The sequence below is a fragment of the Gobius niger genome (genome assembly GCF_951799975.1).
Source record: "Gobius niger genome assembly, chromosome: 1".
NCBI lineage: Eukaryota > Metazoa > Chordata > Actinopteri > Gobiiformes > Gobiidae > Gobius > Gobius niger.
This window is the reverse complement of record NC_136852.1, coordinates 66,844,606-66,865,518: the sequence shown is the minus strand read 5'-3', so window position 1 is coordinate 66,865,518 and position 20,913 is coordinate 66,844,606. Positions and strand designations below refer to the sequence as shown.

At 39.8% G+C, this 20,913-nt stretch overlaps 1 protein-coding gene across 1 annotated transcript; it reads right to left on the bottom strand.

Moving 5' to 3' along the window:
- Window positions 1-16,138: 16,138 nt before the first annotated feature.
- elovl7a (ELOVL fatty acid elongase 7a) lies at window positions 16,139-19,469 on the bottom strand. Its single transcript, XM_079560951.1, has 8 exons — window positions 19,335-19,469; window positions 18,550-18,621; window positions 18,284-18,474; window positions 18,010-18,090; window positions 17,875-17,931; window positions 17,687-17,792; window positions 17,460-17,596; window positions 16,139-17,322 (listed from the first exon to the last, which is right to left on the bottom strand). The coding sequence occupies exons 2-8, from the start codon at window positions 18,611-18,613 to the stop codon at window positions 17,038-17,040; spliced, it is 921 nt and encodes a 306-aa protein (XP_079417077.1). The 5' UTR covers window positions 18,614-18,621; window positions 19,335-19,469; the 3' UTR covers window positions 16,139-17,037.
- Window positions 19,470-20,913: the final 1,444 nt, after the last annotated feature.

Genomic DNA, 20,913 nt, shown 5'->3' with positions numbered 1-20,913 from the left:
TATTCCCACTGCACATCCACTTCAACCTCTAACCCCTACTTGAACTTGAGCACATTTTCTCCAGTTTGTCATTACCCAAATCTAAAAGCTTCTTGAAAAAAGTGCCAAAATAGTGATGAAAACAAGGATGAAAAGGCAAAGAGTGACAAAAAGCCACAAAAGAGCGTTAAAAGAGGTTAAAAAAGCACAATATTGGCCTTTTGTATCCCTCCTGGTTGAGAAAGCTCTTCAATGAGCTCGAAATTGGCAGGGTGCGGACAGCTCGCATCTGCACAGCTGAAGCTTCAGATCGAGTGATGGAAACAAGGCGGATGGAAGGAATTATGCGGCCACAAAACCTCCAAACACCTTGTAAAAACGCATTATACTTTTTACGGCGCATATGCGAAGCGATGGGGACGTCAAGATACTCCAAACCAGAGTGGAGATCTGAGGCAGGGCCTGTTTTAAGAAGCAGAGTGTGATAAACATCTGAAGGAGGGCTGTCAGTGCTGTGGATAGAGATTGTGATCGGATGTTGTAAATTTAACGTTATGAGCTGAACCCAACATGTTTTTTTCCCGACGGGCTACACTGTCGGAACAATACAAAAGAGCACCCATATAGCGTTTCTGACTTGATTGAAATTGCAGGGTCCCCTCGGCCTGTGTTGGCATTGCTGAGGTCAATGGAAAATGCTATCATTCACGTAGCACGTTCATGACTTTAATAAAGATGATGTTTGTTTTGCCTGGTCTATTTTTGCAGGAAGCACGACACGCTATTCTCCCATCAGCAATATATAAATGGACTACAGTTACATTCTTAAATGTGTTTTTTACTGCACTCGCTGCTGCTGGGATCCTTTTGCATGCCTGATGCATGTGTAAAAACAATGAAACAGAAGTTTGTTATTTTCACATGAGCTGTTAAGAGATCACTGTCATGTTTGAGTTTTTGTATTGAAAGAAACAGTATGCTAATAGTGACCATTATGAATTTACTGAAAATGCCTCTGTCGGGGCTGTAAGTAGAGCCTGAAAGAAAGAGAAATGTCCTAAATGTTTTTTGGCAGTTGAGTCAAATATTGAGTTGGATGTTTGAATTTTTTTTTTCACTTGTCCCCACCTGAGCACATTTTCTCCAGTTTGGCTTTACCCAAATCTAAAAGCTTCAAAATATCAACAAAAACGAGAAGAAAACGCAACAAAAAAGCGTTGAGAAAAATCGAAACTTTTCTCCAATTATTCAAAAACTACTTTAACAAACGCTGAATTATGAATACAGTTTTCTAATAAATAAAGATACAAATACATGGAGAGGAGCAAAGTGGTTCAACAGCCCATAAATACAGAAATAACGGAGAATGCTAACCTGATGCTACATGTTAGCATCGTGCTAATGCTAGCACTAGCTAGCACTAGCTACGACTGCCGTTTTTTCACTACTCCTGACAATCTGCTGTGAATTAACATCTATATGAACCTGATTTAGACTTGACTTTATTTGTACGTGATGAATAAGTTCATATTTCACCAGAAAATGGCTAAAATGCCACGCCCCCTTCTATGATGCATCTCTGGAATTGCCCATATATGGTCATGTTTGAAAACAGTTAAGGGGGAAAACAATTTTTCTTTTTTTCTAACTTTCTTTAATTATTCAAAAACAACAAAAACAAACGCTGAATTATGAATATAGTTTTCTACTAAATAAAGATACAAAGACATAGAGAGGAGCAAAGTGATTCAACAGCCCATAAATACATAAAAATACGGAAAATGCTAACATGATGCTACATGTTAGCATCGTGCTAATGCTAATGCTTGCTATGACTGCCGTTTTTTCCGCTTCTACTGAACAATCTGCTGTGAATAAATATCCATATGGACCAGATTTAGACTTGACTTCATTTGTATGTTATAAATACATTTAGGTTTCGCCAGAAAATGGCTATAAAGAGTGAAAAACAGTGTTTCCCAAAAGATGGCGTCTGTATCGCGGCAGGAAGTGATCAAGAGAAATAAGATTAAAATAAAACTAGCGATAAGTGTATAACTACAACTAAAAAATGTGGTCCTGTTGTGTCTTATGGTGCCAGAACAAGAGGAATGACATTTGAGACGATAAAATAAGGTTTATCTGATATATCCAAAAGCAGTTAGACATTTGTTTATTGTTACTATGACAACAGCTACAATGGAAATAGATAGGACTCTAGCTTCCCGCCTCCAGCTAAACCTGGAATATTCACAAGCTATACCGGATATTTTCCATTTCCATAAACTGCAGCTCCAATTAATTCAACTCCTTTTTTTTGCATCCCGATTGGTAACTTGAATTAATGATGTGAACGGTAACAAAAAGATGTCAAAGGTCAAAACTAATTGAAAGGAACGACAAGACCATGAGCAGAAGAAGTCTCTTGGGTAAGCGCTAAACCATCGTCAACTTCAATGAAACAGTTGAATCTTCCACAAAAAGCTCTCCCCCTCCATCTCCATCATTGGTTAACGGCGTGCCTTTAACGCCGCCATTGTTGATTCAGCAGCGGCGGCCACTACTTCACGTAATCTCACTCTAATCTGGATGCGCTGTTAGTTTTAAAGGAAGGTGACTGAGGTGAGACAACAGGCTCAGTGTAAATACGGTGCACATGCAGAGGAGAGCCAGTACGTATTTGCATAGTAGAGGTCAGGTAACACATGGGGCGCTGACAAAAAGGAATTAGCCGTGTTGTAGCGGGGCTTTGTAGAGTAAAGACGGCCTGTTTGTCGAGGGAGTGGATCTAAATCAACATTTTTATTTTATTTTTACTCTTAACCATGTAATAGTTCCTGCATAAAAGACATACAGTACTATTGTTATGTTTATGCGTCTGTGAGTAATCCTGCATATCCTGTTTCCTTTAAAATACTTTTTTCATCAGCTTTTTCCTCTTCAAAGGAAATTCTATTTACAGAATAACTTGCATCCTCAAATTACCTAAGAACATCATGCAAATAGCTGTTGTTGTTTTTAGTTAAATTTGAGCTGCTTCACCCTGGTCAGCGTAAACCTCAGGGTAAGATGAGAGCAATAACACTATAGACCAGGGGTGTCCAAACTTTTTTTCATTGATGGCCAGTCATTGCAGAGAAAATTGCTAAACTGAGTGCGTTTAGCAAAGTTTCAACCCTTGCCCCACATCTTTATTTAGGCTAAGAACCTTAAAACCAGCTCATTCCCACAATAAAACAATACATTTTGAGATTATAACTGTGTAGAATTATGAAACTTTTTGTATAATGTACCATCTCTGGCATATTGTGCCGATTCAGCAAGACCCTGAGGGCCACCAAAAATTGGTCTGAGGGCTGCATTTGGCCCCCGGGCCGCACTTTGGGCACCCCTGTGCTAGACTATCAAAACAATGAATCAACATTGATTTTCGGCAAAGGACTGTGACCCACTGAAAAAGGTCTCAAAACCCGCTTTAGGGTCCTGACCCTCCAGTTGAGAACCATAAGTAAGATAACATTTAACCTTTTTTTTTTTTAGCATGGTGGCACAGCATTTATACCTCGTGCCTCACAGTTCGAAGGTCCCAGGTTCAATTCCCTTTCTGTGTGGAGTTTGCATGTAGGCTAGTGGTAAAAACATGTGCAATAGGTTAAGCCTCCAGCCAGGTATTTCTGAAGACCAGCCTGGCTCCACATCATGGATATGGGTCCCCGAGTGCCAGCCCATACTGGCAGCTCACCGCTCCTACAGATCGCCCGGCGACATTGAGGATGGGTCAAATGCAGAGAACAAATTTCTCTACAGAGAAATGTATGACTTAAAAGGGACTATACAGAGTTTAAAAATGTTAAAACTAAGTATTTTCCTCCCCCTACATGTTCCAGCCATGTCCTAATGTGTAGAATGAGCTCAGACCTGTTCACCACAACTGCCTCTAAAATCCTGTCACTCAAAAAATTGTTACTTCGGGTCTTAAATGTCATAATGCACGAGCTTAATATAGAAGCTGCAGTTATTAGACCTGAGGTGGCAGTAGTGAGTATAAAATGACCAACTTGCATCTAGTCTCTTTAACTCAACTTCAAGATTGCAGTTATTATTTCAATTACTTTACGGGAATCAATTGCATTAAAACATTATTTCATTTCATTAGTTCGGCTTTACCCAAAAACTGGAGAGCAACAGTGTAATCCCTCATTTGAAAGCTAAGACCTACTAAAGTGATCATAACTTTTTTTGTCATGTTTTGGTAGTTTTTCATTGCTGTTTTTGGCTGTGTTTTTGTCACATTTTTTGGTCACATTTTTGTTGCTTTTCCGGCACATTTTTGTTGCTGTTTTGTCACTGTTTTTTGGGTTTTTTGTCACGTTTTCATCACATTTTTGTTGCATTTTCACCTTGTTTTCGTCGCTATTATGATGCTATTTTGATGCCTTGGTTATTTCTCTTTAACCAGGGACCACGGATGGAAACTAGCCATTTAGCTATAATCTGGTGCAGTACATCTCTGTGTCTATGAGCTTAATGTCTCTGTACATGTCATACTCTGTCCCTTTAATGAAGATTAAATTAAACAAATTCTTCTTTTGAAGCTTTTAGATTTAGGTAAAACAAAACTGGAGAAAATGTGCTCGGTTCAGCTGGGGTTTAAGAGATTAACATGCATGCATATTTAACACTGTCATCAAAATCATATCTCATTACTGGATTTAAAATATACATGATTTTTTAATGCATTTTAGAATATACTTGCACCGATCTGAACAGGTTAGCGAGTCAGGAACAGCATTTGAAAACCCAAAAAAAAGGCAAAGTCAACTCCACTTCATCATGAGGGATCCTGCCAGGACTGTCGCTTAGCTCAGTTTTCCGCCACAGCCTCCACCTACTCCGCACAAGACTTATAAACAGCCTCATATGTTCTTCACTCATGTCTCCGGGGAACACTAGTGCTCGGTGACATAATGTAGGCCTAACTTCCTCTTCTTAAAAGCGTCAGGAAACAAACAGCAACTCCTTGTAGGGCCAGTCGTCGCCACATGCTTCTTTGCTTAGTAATGTGATAAAGGTAATGAATGGATGGGTGGCGATTTTGCGGTGATAGCTACACGCGCAATAAAACTCGGACAAAACATGGAACACCCTAAGAATGGAAAAGCAGCCAACGATACGTTTTAAAGGTCCCATATAATGCTAAATCAACTTTGACATTGCTGTTTGCGCCTTTTGGCAGTGACGTGTGGTCAGGGGAGGAATCAGGGAAGTCAATACAATAAACTCTATTAAACTATAGGCCAGGGGTGCCCAAAGTGGGGCCGACACAATTCTGTTGGCCCGCCAGAGAGTGACCTACTTTTGCGCTGCGTGTGGTTAATACCAACTCTCTTCCATTCATTCTCAATGGTAAATATGGATGCAGTACACTTTTTGACCACGAGGGTCAAATTGGGGGCGCTGTTTCACACCTTTCGCAAAGTGGTTCAACAGCCCATAAATACATCAATCACGGAGAATGCTAACATGATGCTTCCTGTTAGCACCGTGCTAATGCTAACAGCTAACTAGCTAACTACGACTGCTGTTTTTTCACATCTACTGAACAATCGAAAATATCCATATGGGCCCGATTTGCACTTGACTTTATTTGTATGTGATAAATAAGTTCATATTCCACCAGAAAATGGTTTAAAAGAGTGGAAAATTGTGTTCCCCAAAAGATTCTATTTTCCCCCTTTGGTGAAACCCCGCCCCCTTCTATGACGCAATGCCGTCTGCATCTATACACATAACAGCTGAAATACTTTGTCCTATTTTCCTTACTATTTCAAGTATAAAACATATGTATACAATGTGTCCAAAAGTATCTCAAGAGGCCTGATGAGTGCAGTAATGCAGGACCTTCAAAGCAGAGATGCACCAATCCAGCGTTTTTGATTCCAATGTACGATATTGGCACATTCACGAATTGTAAAACTTACCGAGCAACTGAATTGACTCTGTGCATAACAAATCATAACAACACCGCCCAAGAAGTAACTTCCTGTTTCGATCCAGCGCATAAAATAAAAGCACCATCTTATTCATTAGTTCAGCAGTTCATTAGTTCAACTTTTTTTCTGCCTAACTATTAAAAGACACTTAAAATGTGTGTATTTAATTCTTGTAATGTTGTACCTGCTGAACTAATCAGTGAGACGAGCTGTGTGCTTTTATTTTAGCGTGCTAGATCGAAACAGGAAGTCACTTTTTGGGCTACGTTGTTTTTCTCCAGATTCCGAAGAGCATGTCCATGTGGCTGAAAGTTTTGTTTTTAAAATGTTGACAGCCAAAACAAGTATTTGTGTAGTATCAGATTTGTAATCAATACCAGATACAGTATTTTTTTCCCCCAGGATCGGCTCCATATCCTCCGATATCTGATACCGATATCGGTTTAGCGCAGGTTCCTACTTACTTTAAAGAGATACCAAATCGACTTTTTGAGCCTTTTCATTGTGTCTTGGGGGTGTTCTGTTTCACCAAACTTCTGATCCTGTCCGTGGTCAAGCCCACGTTGTGTTATTGCTTCACTTCTTGCACTGCTTCCTTTGTGGCCTCTGCTGGCGTTTTGTAGAATTACAACATCTTATGTCCAAAGAGTAAGATGTTGTTGTAAATGTTGCATTATTACAATGCAATAACGCACTGTAAAATAATCCAATGCATTACTTTACATTGTACTACAAAAAACGGTCCGAAGCGTCTTCAGTAGTTATAAGTAGCCTGAGTGAAGCATATTGTTTTTCCAAATAAGGAAACACTTGATGACATTTGAGTGGAACTCTACAGAAATGCACGAAGGACACAAACTCCAGCAGGTCATGTCATGTTTGAGTTTTTTCTGACTGCAGCACAATTTAAGCAGATCTATTTTTAGCACAGCCATCAGCGCCACTCTCCCCTCTGATGATACAAAGTCAAACGAGCTGATTTTGGTGGAACAACTGTTTTAGAAGATTTTTTAGAAGATAAAACTCTAATTTTCAGCAGAACTGTCATGGACATGAAGCGGTTTAATTAAGGATGTGAGACATTAACGAGACATGCTTTTAAGTAAAGGCAATATGAGTGCGGAAAAGATCCATGGAGGAGTACACAATACATTTGCTACGGTTTGAAATATGTTGTTTAAATACAATGTAGTGTATATGTATTTCATTGTGGTGACAGCATCTCCACATGAGTTACACCTAAGGAGACCAGATTTGTCTTGTACTCAACAATATTTTGATGGATATATTAGATATAATATATGTTATATATTTATTGGCAAGTTGATCTTTGAACCTTCAAAAACAAGGAGAAATTTGACTTTTTTTCCCCACTGACACCTAGTTTGTTCAAAGATAAAATAAAACATCCAAAATGAAAAAAGAAAGAAAAAGAAACCAAAAAACTTGTTTGTAGTATGTTGAGAAAAATAAAATCCCTCCTGAACCGAGCACATTTTCTCCATTTTGGCTTTACCCAAATCTAAAAGCTTCTCGAAACAGAAAAGGACAAAAACATAATAAACAAGTGACAAAAGCACAATTAGAAAGTGATGAAAAAGCAAAAAAGAGCCAGGAAAAAGTGACAAATACACAACAAAAAAGTGAGAAAGAAGCAACTAAAACATGCTGGAAAAGCAACAATAACACAATAAAAAAAAAACTTTCACTTTGACCAAAATGTGCCGACAATACAACAAAAAGTCACGATCGGTTTTGTGGGTCTAAGCTTTCAAATTAGTCGCTACGCCGGCTTATAGGCTGTAAACTCCATTTGAGAATCTTTTAGATTTGTGTCATTTGGGAACTGGAGAAAATGTGTTCGATTAAGGCGGGGTTGAAGTGATTAAAAGCTGGCTCTGTACATTATTCAGATTTTGTCATAAACACAGTTGTAAGGGGCGAATCTTATTTCCATGTGAAAGAAAAGTTTCATACATGAACATTTATATCAGTTTTCTCCTGGAAAAGTTTCAAAGTGATATCAACTTTTTTTCTTCCTATCAACCTGCGGCGTCTTGCCTTAAAATGTCAATGTCAGTTTTATCTGTATAGCACATTTAGAACAACGCTAGGCGCTCAAAGTGCTTCACATACAAGGACATGCAAAAAGACACAATATAAACTATCACAATAGAGAGCAAAAAGATAATAAGAAACACAGACTTATATAAGAGTTGAATAAGAGTATTATTGTAATAAAGTGCTGTAACACTCAAGGAATTATAATTTACTTAAAAACTTACTATAACTGACCAAGCTGGAGTTGTAGATGGAGTAACGTAAGACACTGAGAGGAAAAACCCATACATGGTCATTTGCATTGACAATAAGGTCCATTATTTAAGCTACATATCTGGTAAATATACAAGATAAACCACAACACACATTTTGCCAAGCTCCCCCTCTGTAAAACGTGAAGTCATTGAGGAACAGACATTTTAAAGCAGCTGTCACCTTTAAACTGTGAGTAAGTAAAACAAACTTACTTTAGTGCCCCCTTTGCTCCAATTCCCCCAAAACGTCCCGCTGTATCCTGTGTCGTCCCCAAAGTCAAAACACAGCAGTCACTCAGTCAGTCAGCTGTGCACATCCCTGTCACTGTGCACGCTCAGCCCCAGTGATCCTACGGTCTGGGATGAAAAAAAAAAGAGGGAAGTCCACATCGCAGCTCCCCGGGGCGCTGGGCCAATCACGTCACGGCGTCCTCAGCCTCTCAGCCAATCAGGGAACCGCAGGGCCGCAGCTGAACACGCCTCCCTGGCTCTGCTCTAAGTTCCCATGGAGAAGAGAGGAGTTTGTAGTAGAAGGGGAGAAGCCAAACAGACTCTCAAAAAATGTAAAAGGGGAAGTAAAAAAAATGGGAAATTGTGACATATGTTTAGTATTTAGCTTACGCGTGGATTTCTTTAGAAATTTTGGATTTTTGGATTGACATAACTATACTGCAAGTTTTCATTCATTGTGCACAAAACTAGGGGGTATACAAAAAGTAAAACTGGATGAATAGTGAAAGAAAGAGGGAAAAAATGGCACACACATTGGATTTTATATATATGGTATAGGCTAGTAGCAATATTACTAATATTACACACCTCGTTTTCTACTATTTAACTGTTTTTGCACACTCTGAGTGATGTTATTGAATGCCGATTGTAACAAGTGAATTTCTCCGTTGTGAGATCAATAAAGGATCTTAGTAGCAATATTAGTCCATTTTGCTTCAGCAGTTTATCTAGCAGTGGTTCCAAAATGGCGCCTGTATCCATCATGGTGCACATTAGTGGGTGTTAATTAGATCCAACTTAATTTCTGTTTTCATATCCTAGTATATCTAATATATATATAATATCCTATTGATTTATTACAGCCTACTTGCATATTTATTCTGCTCTCAGTGACGTCTGGTGTGATTACAGTGCAGCACAATGCCGGATAGTAAGATATAGTAAATTGCAATAATGCGCGACATTTCCATCTCTGGCATGCTCTTTGGATGACGCTCTTCTCTGTGTGACTGCTGTGTGGCCCATTTGACTGCAACGTCAGGAAGCTGAACTCTCCCCTTCCCTTCCCCTGCTGCCCTGTATTGTACGTATTGGATATTGTTCTATATTACGTTACTATTGTTTGTTTGTTTTCATCCATTTTTTGAGAGTAAGACCATTTGTGATTGTCTGCATGTGCTTCACGTGTAGTAATTGACAATAAAGTTCAATTGAATTTGGAAATACTCGGCCACAGTCACAGACAGAGCACTGTTGGTTCCCAAGTGGGTCAGGATGCACAAGTAAGTTAGTGGGTCGCCAGCATTTCCTAAAAATGACTACAGACACGTCAGGCCGAAAACAACAGAACTTTGTGAGGAAACACAACTATTTGGGCTGCAGCTTGACCATACAGGTTGAAGATGAGTCTCAAAAGCAGCACTAATATTGCTCCTGCTGAATTCCTCTTAGACCAGGACAATGAGTTGTTATCTCTTATGCAAATGTTACTTCTCCACAGTGTATTTGCGTACAGCATTATCTATACAACCTTGTATTTGTATATGGACTCCACGTCATCCAATTTCTTTAGAAGTATCAAAGCTTTGAACCCTATTAGAATAAAGGCATAGAGTTGGCTCCAAAATGCTTTGAATATTATGGGATGCTTCTCCTTTTTCTTTTTCCCTTGGCCAGATTGTGTATCAGCACAAACAGACGATTGGAAGCCTAGAACAATGTGCTGTATGACCCGATAAACATTTTTCTTAACCTCTTAACTCCCGCCTGAACCGAGAGGATCTTTTTCCTCACGTCATCAGATTTTTTTTCAATCATTTTCGTGTTGGGTATTCAACTCAATTTTGTAACTTTTTTGTCACATTTTTGTCATTTTTTCGTCAATTATTTGTCACATTTTTGTCATTTTTTCGACAATTTTTTCGTCCATTTTGTAAATTTTTTGTCAGTTTTTTGTCAGTTTTTTGTCACATTTTTGTCACATTTTTGTAATTTTTTTGTAAATTTTTTATCGCATTTTTGTCATATTTTTGTAATTTTTTTGTCACATTTTGTCACATTTTTGTCATTTCTTCGTAAATTTTTTTGTCAATTTCTTCAATTTTTGCCACTTTTTCATATATTTTTCGCCACTTTTTTGCCAATGTTTTCTCACTTTTTTGCCATCATTGTTTTCGTCTCAGTTTTGTTGCTATTTTCACCGCTTTTTTTTCCAGAAGCTTTTGGACTGGGGTAAAGCCAAACTGGAGAAAATGTGCTCGGTTCAGGTGGGGGTTAAGGGGTTAAAGATTGAAGAAGAGTTATTTCATCTTGTATTCCTCTCTGTTTTGAAATAACTCTCAAAAGTATGTCAGGCTGACTCCGAGGCTTAGATTACGCACAATAAGACGTTCAAAACAGCGATATGTGCTGAAGATACGCATGCCCCTGACGTGCTTTTCATCAAAAACAAGAAGAAACTGTACACACCAAAGATATGGCACATGTGCGTAATCCAGCGTATGACATAATAAGATGTGATAGAATCGGCCCCTTCTCTGTCAGCGCTTATGTAACACGTGGTGCATGGTAAACATCAGGGGTAATCATGTCAGGGGACACCTGGAGAGGGGCCCCTCACTGCGAAACGGGGCATTCTGCTGCTGTCCTATAGTGAGACTGTGGAGGGCGCTGAAAAGAAGGTGGGGAGAAAAGACTGCATTTATTTTCACTCGAGTGACGTATAATTTCTCTCACGTGATTAAGTTCCCGAAATCATTTTATATTTGTGTGAGTCAGCGGGCCTTCCTTTTGAGCAGGACAGATATTTGAGTCATTTCGAGAAGGGCACCGTCCAAACAGTGTCTTCCTGTTTTTGTTAGCGCCGCGGCTCTTCTCAAAACAAATATGATTTTCATGTTTGAACCAGGTTGGCCGGTGAAGGAAGTCTCTGTTGAAATTATCAACACAGACAGGCCCGAAAGCTTGTGTTTAGAAGGTTTGAGGGAGAAGGGGGATAAAAAGGGAAGAGAAGAAAATAGCAAACAGCATTTTAGGATCTTTAATAATGCTCATCTTTTTTCTTTTATAATCTTCAATCCACCTTTGACTTCCCGCAGTACATACATTTTCTGGATTTGTAGACATGTGTGTCAGGAACAGGCACTGCATAAGAATAAGCAAAATGCAACTGTACGTGGCTAACTTGGCCCCAGGCTAATCAAACTCATTCTGCGGATGATGCTGATGCTAATGCTAATGCTACTGGCTAGAGCGCCACTGTTTCTACTGGCTCCTGTCACATCATATTATTGTTCACAACAGCGGGCATAAATCAGCGGCATGGAAAACTGGAGGTAAAGAAGAGTGTTAGATGGGGGAGTTTCCATAATGATGCTTGTTGCAGTGTGGTTGATGTCTGGTTTTCACTCCCTTCAAAGCAAATAACAATTAAGCTAATTCTCAAAATCTCATAATAATCCTAAAGGGAAAGACCATAACAGCGTATAATACTTTTTAAAAATGTATTAGACGGATTGTCCCTGGGGCCTTTTTGTGTGGAGTTTGCATGTTCCTGCTGTGGGACTTCTCTAGGGGATCAATTCATAACATGCACAGTTGGTCAATTCTCCTGGTGATTCGGAATAGCAACCTCGTAGATCTGGAGATGAGCCCCAGTTCCGGACAGGTTGTCATGGTGGCATTGAGGGATTGGCCAAATGAAGAGAGGATTTCCTTGGAGGGCAAGGCTAAATCTTATGTCCACTCTGCATTTGAAATATCCTCGACCAATGCCTCAGCGCATCCTACAGAGCTCAACAGTCCCGCCCACTATCCGGTCACATGTCTGGACGTAAATTATCCCATTTATTTTTAGCATTGACTTTAAAAAAAAATTGAAATGTTAAGAGTTTAATAGCGCAATGCCGGCTAATCAGCAACGTGCAAAGTACAGACCTTTGCGCGGATATAACACAAGAAATAAAACACAATACTTCAAAATACGGCAAAAGGACTTTGAGATCTTGCCAATCCCGACTTTGGAAGTCCAGTCCAATCCAGGCATTTGGGAAGTACGTGGTGGGGAAACCCATGCTCATTGGAGATGTTATGTTCAACAGCCTTTTCCTCCAACAAGACTCTGCGGCCGGGAAGGGGTGAGGGAGGGGGAGGGGGATTGTGGGGGTGAACATGTGCTTTATTTTGGTCGCGTTACAATTACGGCTGAGCGAGTGCCGACCCACACCACAGCAGGATCAGCTGTTGGGCCACATTTCTTTCTTTCGGGACACAAACATTGTTTATGATGGGGTTATTAAAGCTTTTAGTTTGACCTGTGAGAGCCTATAATGCTTAAGGAAGAACACAAGGCTATCTATCTATCTATCTATCCATCCATCCATCCATCCATCCATCCATCCATCCAATATCTTGTTCTGTTTCATTGTTTGGTGCAATTCCTGTTGTGACATTTTGCGCAGGTGCCACTATTATTTGTGTCCGCCCCTTCACTCCTATTAGTTTACATCGAACTGCAGATGTCAAGAGAAAATAAGCTACTACACAATACTTTTTGAAGTACTTTCCGTTAAAGGGAGTGAGTTTAAATGTTTTACAAATGTAATTGCGTATAATTGACCGCTTGGGTCTAAAATTTGACAAAACATCAGTAATATTGAAGTCCCTCCCTTGATTTCAGCGACTATCTGGAATCCTCGGGCTATCACTTTGACCAACAAGGCGAGCTTTTCCGTGAACCAGCCTGTCAGGTCCAATCAGGAGGGGAGGAACTTGATTGTTTACTTTCGAACTTCACTCTCTCCTCCCTTTGCAGACTATCACTTAAAGTAGAAAAAATGGCTGAGCAACTTTTCTTTTATTGATAGAACTTATAGTTTTAATGAAGTTTCAACCACCCTCCCCACAAAGACTCCCAGGTGGTTGAGCTGTAAGTATCCCTTCATCACTGACCCAGGGGTGAGTAGGTTGCATTGTCCTGGCAACAGTTTACCTGGCTTTAGGAGTCTGTGTTTCAGTGTTCCAGATACAGCGTGACTTGAGCACTGTGGTCCCCTCAGCAGAGGTGTGAGGACGCCATGTTCCTCTCCTCTCTCTCCCTCTGGAACAACTACCCAATTACCTTCCAACAGCATCACATCTGCAGAAAAGTCCACCACTCCAGATAAAAGTTGGCTTGTCAATGGCAATTTTAAAGTTTATCCCTAAAAATGTAATTCATGTTGTTATCAGGGCTTATTTATTTACCGTGTTTCTAGATTTCTCAGAAACATTCACAAGGTAATATTCAGCTCTCCAAGGGAACAGATGATCCACAAGTGCATCCTTGGTTAATGAGCCAAACAGAGGAATCGAGCTGCAGAGAGTGTGAGGGTCTGATGACGTCGTAGTTCATATGCTGAGGATCCGGAGAAACACCCAAAGAACCATACGACTCAGCTGGCTGCCAAGAAAGAGAGTGGACGACGAGCAGGAGAGCGCCGCCCTGAAGAAAAGAGTAAAAAAAACAGACAATAAAACCACAAGATGCTCCACCGCAAAATGCAAAAATCCCCTGATCTGACCACATTTACTTACAAACAAAATAGCTGATCAAATGTGAATCTTAGGATATAGCAGTCTATGGAAATACACCATAAACATAACCCCGGACCCCTATGTCCAAATCATATCAATGTTTTGTTGATTCATTCACAATGACAAAATAATTAACATTTAAAACTTGTTACATTTTTGATTTGGTTCTCAAGATGATTGTCCAATCAGAAAGCAGAATAAGCCCCACACTTAAGGTTGCCAAATATGGCTAAAACCAGAACCAGATGAAACATATAGGGACACCATTCTGGAGGTCCTTAGCTTTCAATCACTGTGAAACTATTAGTTGTGCAGATTATGCCACTTATTTTAAAGGTTAGTGATAAACATCTCTACATTTTTTTTAATCAATATTCACACCGCCATAATACATTTGAACTGTTTAAGCTTTAAGAGTAGAAGTCTTGTCTCACATTAATCATCACAAACCTGTCACACGCAGTAAAACATTTTAGTTTATTTTTTTGGTTCAGGGGGGCAATGAACGAAGACTCTGCAAACTGTTTAAGCCAAAAATTGAGCTAATGAAACTGGTTAAGTGCCCATTTGTGTCCTGCACAAATGGCTATTTTGCTGAAAATTTGAAGAGTGGAACACTTATGCCTGAAAGAAAACTCAAAGCCCGACCCGGAGAACAGATGTCTTTGGGCGAACTATCATTGTACATCGTAATTATGGCTAATGTGTACTCTGATAAAACCAGCGCTTTCACTCACACACTGTTTTTGTTCTGGTCTCATGATCTGGGGAAATGTTATTGCACTTTTGCATTTGAACTTTATTGTAGCCCATCTTGAGAGCTTCCGAATTCAATTTGGGCTCACTGCCAATCCCACTGGTGACACAATTTCATTACACAAATTAAAACCTATTGTTCTGTGAACAAATAATTTTTTGACCATTGACCAAGTCTAGTAAATTCCATCCATCCATTTTCTTCCACTTTTCCATTTCCGGGTCGTGGGAGCAGCTGTTGGAGCTGCCCAAAACACATTACACCAGCCCCTTATGGCGCCTCCTGCAGGTGGTGGGTCCACGGGAGGACGGCCTCACAATTAAACGGGCCTGTTGGTCTCTCACAAGGGGCTTCTGAACTGCTCTTTGACCCGTCACCTAGGACCTGTTTGCCATGGGAGACCCTACCAGGGGCACGAAGCCCCCGACAACAGAGCTCCAGGATCAATCGGGTGTTCAAACCCTCCACCACGTTAAGGTGGCGGTTCTAGGAGGGGTCTAGTAGATTCATGGAGCCAAAATTTCACTTGCAGTAAGGAGTGCTGGTTGAGAATGGCAAGACTGAACTTAATACATTCCATTTATATTGCACTTTACATAAAGGAAACCTTAAAGTGCTAAATGCACTTCATTTAGCTGAATATTTGCATCTCAAGTGATTAGGATTAGTGCTTGCCAATTAGAATCACACTGGGAAAGTAAATAAGTCCAGTTGATTTTCGCCTAATGGACATAACACAATCGGGATGATAAAGTTAATAGGGTGGCAATACTGTGTTTACCATGAGTAGTATTCCGCTATTTAATCTAACCCTCACAGCCGTGCATGATTTGTATTTTTATAATTATAGAGTGAAGATATTACAAATGACTTGTTTATTGTAGCGCAATGAGGCGTCTGACACATTAGGCCTAATTTAGTTGCAGTGTTCAGGGTCAGACCAGGGGGCGGCCTGTTGAAACTCATCATTGTGAACAGATCATGCACAAGCCTGAAGGTTCTGCAGCCTGTGCTCACAGCTCCACTCAACCCAACACCTACACCGCACAGGGCAAGGGCAAAAGGAGTGGCTTTGACCAGAGTGCTGCCTGCTACACTAAGGGCAAGGCATATTACCCAGTTCAGACTCAAGTTCCCCAGACGATTTAGAAGCCAATCGCACCATCTAGTGGTAGAAAAGGCGTATTGCAGTCATCCCTCAAGAACGATTATGCAGCAGTTTTTTTCTTTAGACGAGCATAATTCCAGTACTGACAGAGCAGGAGAGGGCAATGTTAAAGAGTACAAACATTTTATTTTCATATATACACAATAAAAAAAAAAAAAAAACACAATATACACAAGTAATTAAACCTCAATATTGAACCAATACAATGAGTGCATAATCACCAATATAGTTGCATATCCAGTGTTCTATGGTCTGGTAGAGAAAGGGTTCTGCCTTTTCTGCATCAAACTATGGCCGGTCCTCAATCACTAAAGGAGCAGAATGTCATATCACTTCAGTCAAGATCATTATAACAAGATAGTATAGACTACTCCAGACTTCAGTGCAAAAGCATGGCTTTTATACAACACGTCCACACATGTAGCATCACTTAGGCAGGAATTAAGAGTCAGCGTATTCAAAAATAAGCACTTCTAAATGTCAAACCCTGTTTATGTTAAGCATTCTGTGTTTCAGGAATAGTTTAACTAAAGCTCTCCTTTGGATCCTACGAGAACCAGCACTGCAGGTTTCCAGTGGAAACCTGTCACGGTGCTTCATAGGAAGTTAGTAGTAGACTCAACCGTCAGCAGCTGTGACCCAGGCAAACGAGTCCTAAAAATCATTCTTATTTAGGCCTGGTAAAAAACTAGTAAGTGTTTAGTGCACAAGTGAACCAAAGTTACTAAAAATCTTCTAAAAAGATCAAGTCCCAAAGGTAAAACGATCACTGATCACTTGGTAACTACTAAAGATGAATCAAAGGCAATTGTAATAAATAAAAATGTGCTTAAATAATGTGTAAAAGTTAACTGACACTACAGAATACAAAAACAATTGAAATTTTCATCCAAGTATCCAAATATAAATAAGACCCACAGACTGGGTGTATGCAGCTCAAATGGGTAAACTTTAGTCTTTCAAGTTCAGGGCCAATGTCAGGTTCTTTGTGCAGAGACCAAACCCTGGACTGTAGAGGCCTCAAGCCTCCTTGTGGTGGCCGATGAGTCCGTTCGTGTGGCCGTTGGAGTGTCCATTGGCAGCACTGCTCATGATTCCGTTGGTGTGGTGTGCCCATGTCTGAGCCTGCAGCACTTTCGGCAGCCTCTTGCCTTTGGTGTAGGCGTGGTAGTAGAAGTTGAGGAAGAGGAACAGGAAAATCATGCCGTACGAGCCGATGATGTAGACAAAGATGGGGAACTGGTATGGGCAGTCACTCAGGAAGAAATACTGGCAGATGTGGGTGGTGACCATCACAAACTGAATCTAAAGGCACAAGGGGTGTATTACAAAATCAATTTCATAAACCAAATGGAATTTTGTAGTCATTTTCTTTACTAAAAAAAAGGAAATGCATAATCACTACAGAAATGAAATCTTTGAAAAATGTCTAAATGACATACCAACTGAATGGTGGTGAGGTGCTTCTTCCACCATAAGTATTTCTGGTAATTTGGTCCCATAGCAGTCAGGCCGTAGTATGTGTACATAATGACATGAACAACACTGTTGAGGAGAGCGTGGAATGTCCCGAGACCACCTGAAATGGAAGGTTGTATTAGATCAAGTCTGATGTGAAGATTTAATAAAAAAAGATGAATGATGAATGAAATAAAATAAAAGCTTTTACCTGCAGAAAAGCGGACTCCAAACCACCAGGTGAAGGGCATAATGGAGTGATGAAATACATGGAGAAATGTCACCTGGCTGTATTTCTTCCGCAGTACAAAGAAGATCTACAGAGGAAGACAAAGTCAAGTCAATTTGTCTCATCTGAGGTCAAACATGTAACATAGAATGCACTGCGTGTAGCCTTACCGTGTCCAACATTTCAATGAACTTTGAGAAATAGTACAACCAGCATGTTGCTGCCATCTAGCGGAGACAGAAGATCATTTAGTCTAGAGAAGCTGTGTTTGTATCATTTTGATAGACCCAGGATTATAGCCTTACCCTTACGGCCTGTGGGGAGTCTGAAAAGTCCACCAAGTCACAGCGAAAACTGTATCCCGTTCCCCAGCCGGACATCACAAACTGAAAGACAATACTTTAAAAAAAAAAGACCAAACATGGCTTAAGGAAGTGACTAGCACTTTTGCATTCAGGTTTAGCCAATACATAAAACCCGTCAACCATGACTGATGACTACTGCACGAGTCACTGGCCCGAGAACACCAGAAACATGCAAATTTGGGGCATTACTCTGAAACGCTGCACTGAGACCTACCTCGTAACAAATGTACACGGACAGCCCAACCACTGCAAAGTTGTACACTATCAATATGTTCTTGAGGTCAAAGGCTTTGCGGTTCTCCATTAGCCGTGGGCCCACCAACGTGACAAAGAGAATATATGCCAGTATGATGGTGCCCTGGGGGAAAGGAGAGGGCATGAGAAACCAGTCCGCTGTCCTGGAGTCTGCAAACAAGCATAAAGAGTGTCAATAAAATGTACTTAAACTTGCGAGATTTAAACTTGTTGATCAACACTCACCAGCATTTTGAAAGAAACGATCATAAGCAAGGGATATTGTTGACTTGATATCGTTGAACTCCATTTTGCAATCTACAGAAATACAAAGTATAAATGTTAGGCATAAAACAAGGCCATTTCAATCCCAGCACTATCCTTGCCTACTGAACATTATGTAGCGTTATAAAGATTTACAACTTGAAATGCACTAAAAAGGGAGTTAAAGGTTACAACATCTTTTTACCAGCGGACACAAAATACTCATGCAGAAGGGTGTCATAGTGTCTGAGAACAAAAAATAAATAAAAATGCCAATACAAGTCTCGACACGCCGATCAATCGCCTGGGCTTAGTTATGATGTAAAACACCTTGGCACACCTAATTATTTCACCTGTGGTGCTATAGAGCCAACTCCCAAAGACGAGGAAGCACGAGCTGGGCTATTGTAAAGTTCACAAAACTATCATGTAGCGGAGATGAGTCCACTACTACCACAAACTAAGCCAGGGCCAGGATCACAGGGACTTTATTTATTATACAACAACCGATACAATAAATGCATAACGTTGGCAAAGAAGAGGCATATCTTGTTCTAGCGAGTTCTAAATTTCAAATAAAACACGTGATAAATTGAATATAAATAAGTTAAATTAAGGATTACATCACCGCCGGCGAAAGCAATCACAGTCCCAATCTGATAACCCGCTATACCAGATCAACCACCCACTGTCAAACGCATTTTCTTCCTTTTTTCTTTCTTTAATAAACCTTTTCGAAATCAAGCAAACATATATAGACCACAAACCTTCTCTCGAGGATAGTCTTCCCAGATAAAAGTCGTACTTCTGCTCAAAAAATGTCCCAGTAAATCACCTGCGCCAGTGCGCCTCTGCCACAGGTGCGCTCTTCTTCTCACTGATAATGATGTGCACGAGCTTGCTCCCCGCACGGCTTAAGTTAGGAAGGGAAGGCGGGGACGTGCGTTCTGATTGGTCGGCACTAGATTGCGTAAAAAAAAAGGTCCCTTTGCGTGATGCGTCATCGAGCAACTACTGAACGAAACTTCTGGGTACATGTGCGATTCGGAAGAGATTGCACAATAGCAGTGGAAAAATTACAGGGATGTAAAATAGGCTTTTTGGGATTTGTGTAGAGAATTGTAGCCAACTGAAACGAGAGTATCTGCCATTATTGGCCTGTTTCGCAAGTAGCTATAGGCTAGTAGAAAAGAAAAGTGTAATAATTGTTGACAACTTGATTTAGACTAGTCCTAATCACATAAGGTAAAAAAAAAAATCCCCATTGTAATAACTTCAAATGAATAGCCAAAGTTTGTGTAGAAATAGTGACTTAGCACCGGTGTTAATTTTGTCCACTGAATATTTAGTTGTAGTTATTTGCTGACTAAAATTGGACTAAAACTAAATTTAAAAGTTTTCCATGAGACTAAAACTATGACTAAAATGTACAGATATTTTAGTCGACTAAAATAAGTCTAAATAGAAATGAAAAGCAGAGACTAAAATCATCCAAACCTCTATTGACATAGCCTCATATCATGTAAATTCTCTGCCAAAGGATCAGCTCTGAGCTTTGTTCATGTGGAGCAGCTCCATGAAGCAGAGGAACAAGATTAAATATGATTATAATGAATATTATAAATGCAAATGTCTTAAATTTAGTCTGCAAAATTTACTTGGAATTTTAGTCGACTAAAACTAGACTAAAATTGGAGATGTTTTTTTGACTAAATCTCTAATCTAAGCCTAAAATTAAATTACATTTTCGTCAAAAGACTAAGACTAAAACTAAATTAAAATGTGTTGTCAAAATTAACACTGCTTGTGCAATATATAGGCTAGAAAGTAACAACACAAACAGCACATGAACGTAAACATCTCAAGTTATAGGACTGTAAGCTTTCAAATCTTCTGTGTATGTGTTTAGATGACATCATAATGGAAAGCAGTCAAAGATATGACTAAGTCGGGCTGAGGTACAATTTCTTTAAAAAGTTAATCAGGCTATTGTGTTTTTAAGTACTACCTACCTTAAATGTTCAGGTGTGAGATACTTAGGCCTGCCAAAATGAAGATAAAAGAAAAAAACAGAACCTCAGCAAAAGAGTGCACCTTTTTTTCTATAAACAATAGGATTCTAAACTATTAAAAAAAGCTACTGTGTGCAACCAAGTCGGGTTTCACTACCATTCTCTGCTGGTTTCACTGATGCTGACAGCTTTGAGGTTGAAAACAAATGCAAATTCTCTTGGGAATGTTAACAGCATGGTCGTTTTTCATGAAGGCGGGGATCTCCCTTGTGGACAGTGTGACGACTCTCACTTTCACTGCTGAGAAAATCTCTAATGGGAACCAGTTTACATA

Bases quoted from the DNA above. Each gene is read 5' to 3' on its own strand.
- elovl7a (XM_079560951.1), bottom strand. From the start codon at position 18,613: ATGGAGTTCAACGATATCAAGTCAACAATATCCCTTGCTTATGATCGT. The intron at 18,475-18,549 runs GTGAGTGTTGAT...GCTTGTTTGCAG, and splicing joins TCGTTTCTTTCAAAATGCTG to ACTCCAGGACAGCGGACTGG. The intron at 17,932-18,009 runs GTAAGGCTATAA...TGTCTCCGCTAG, and splicing joins ACTCCCCACAGGCCGTAAGG to ATGGCAGCAACATGCTGGTT.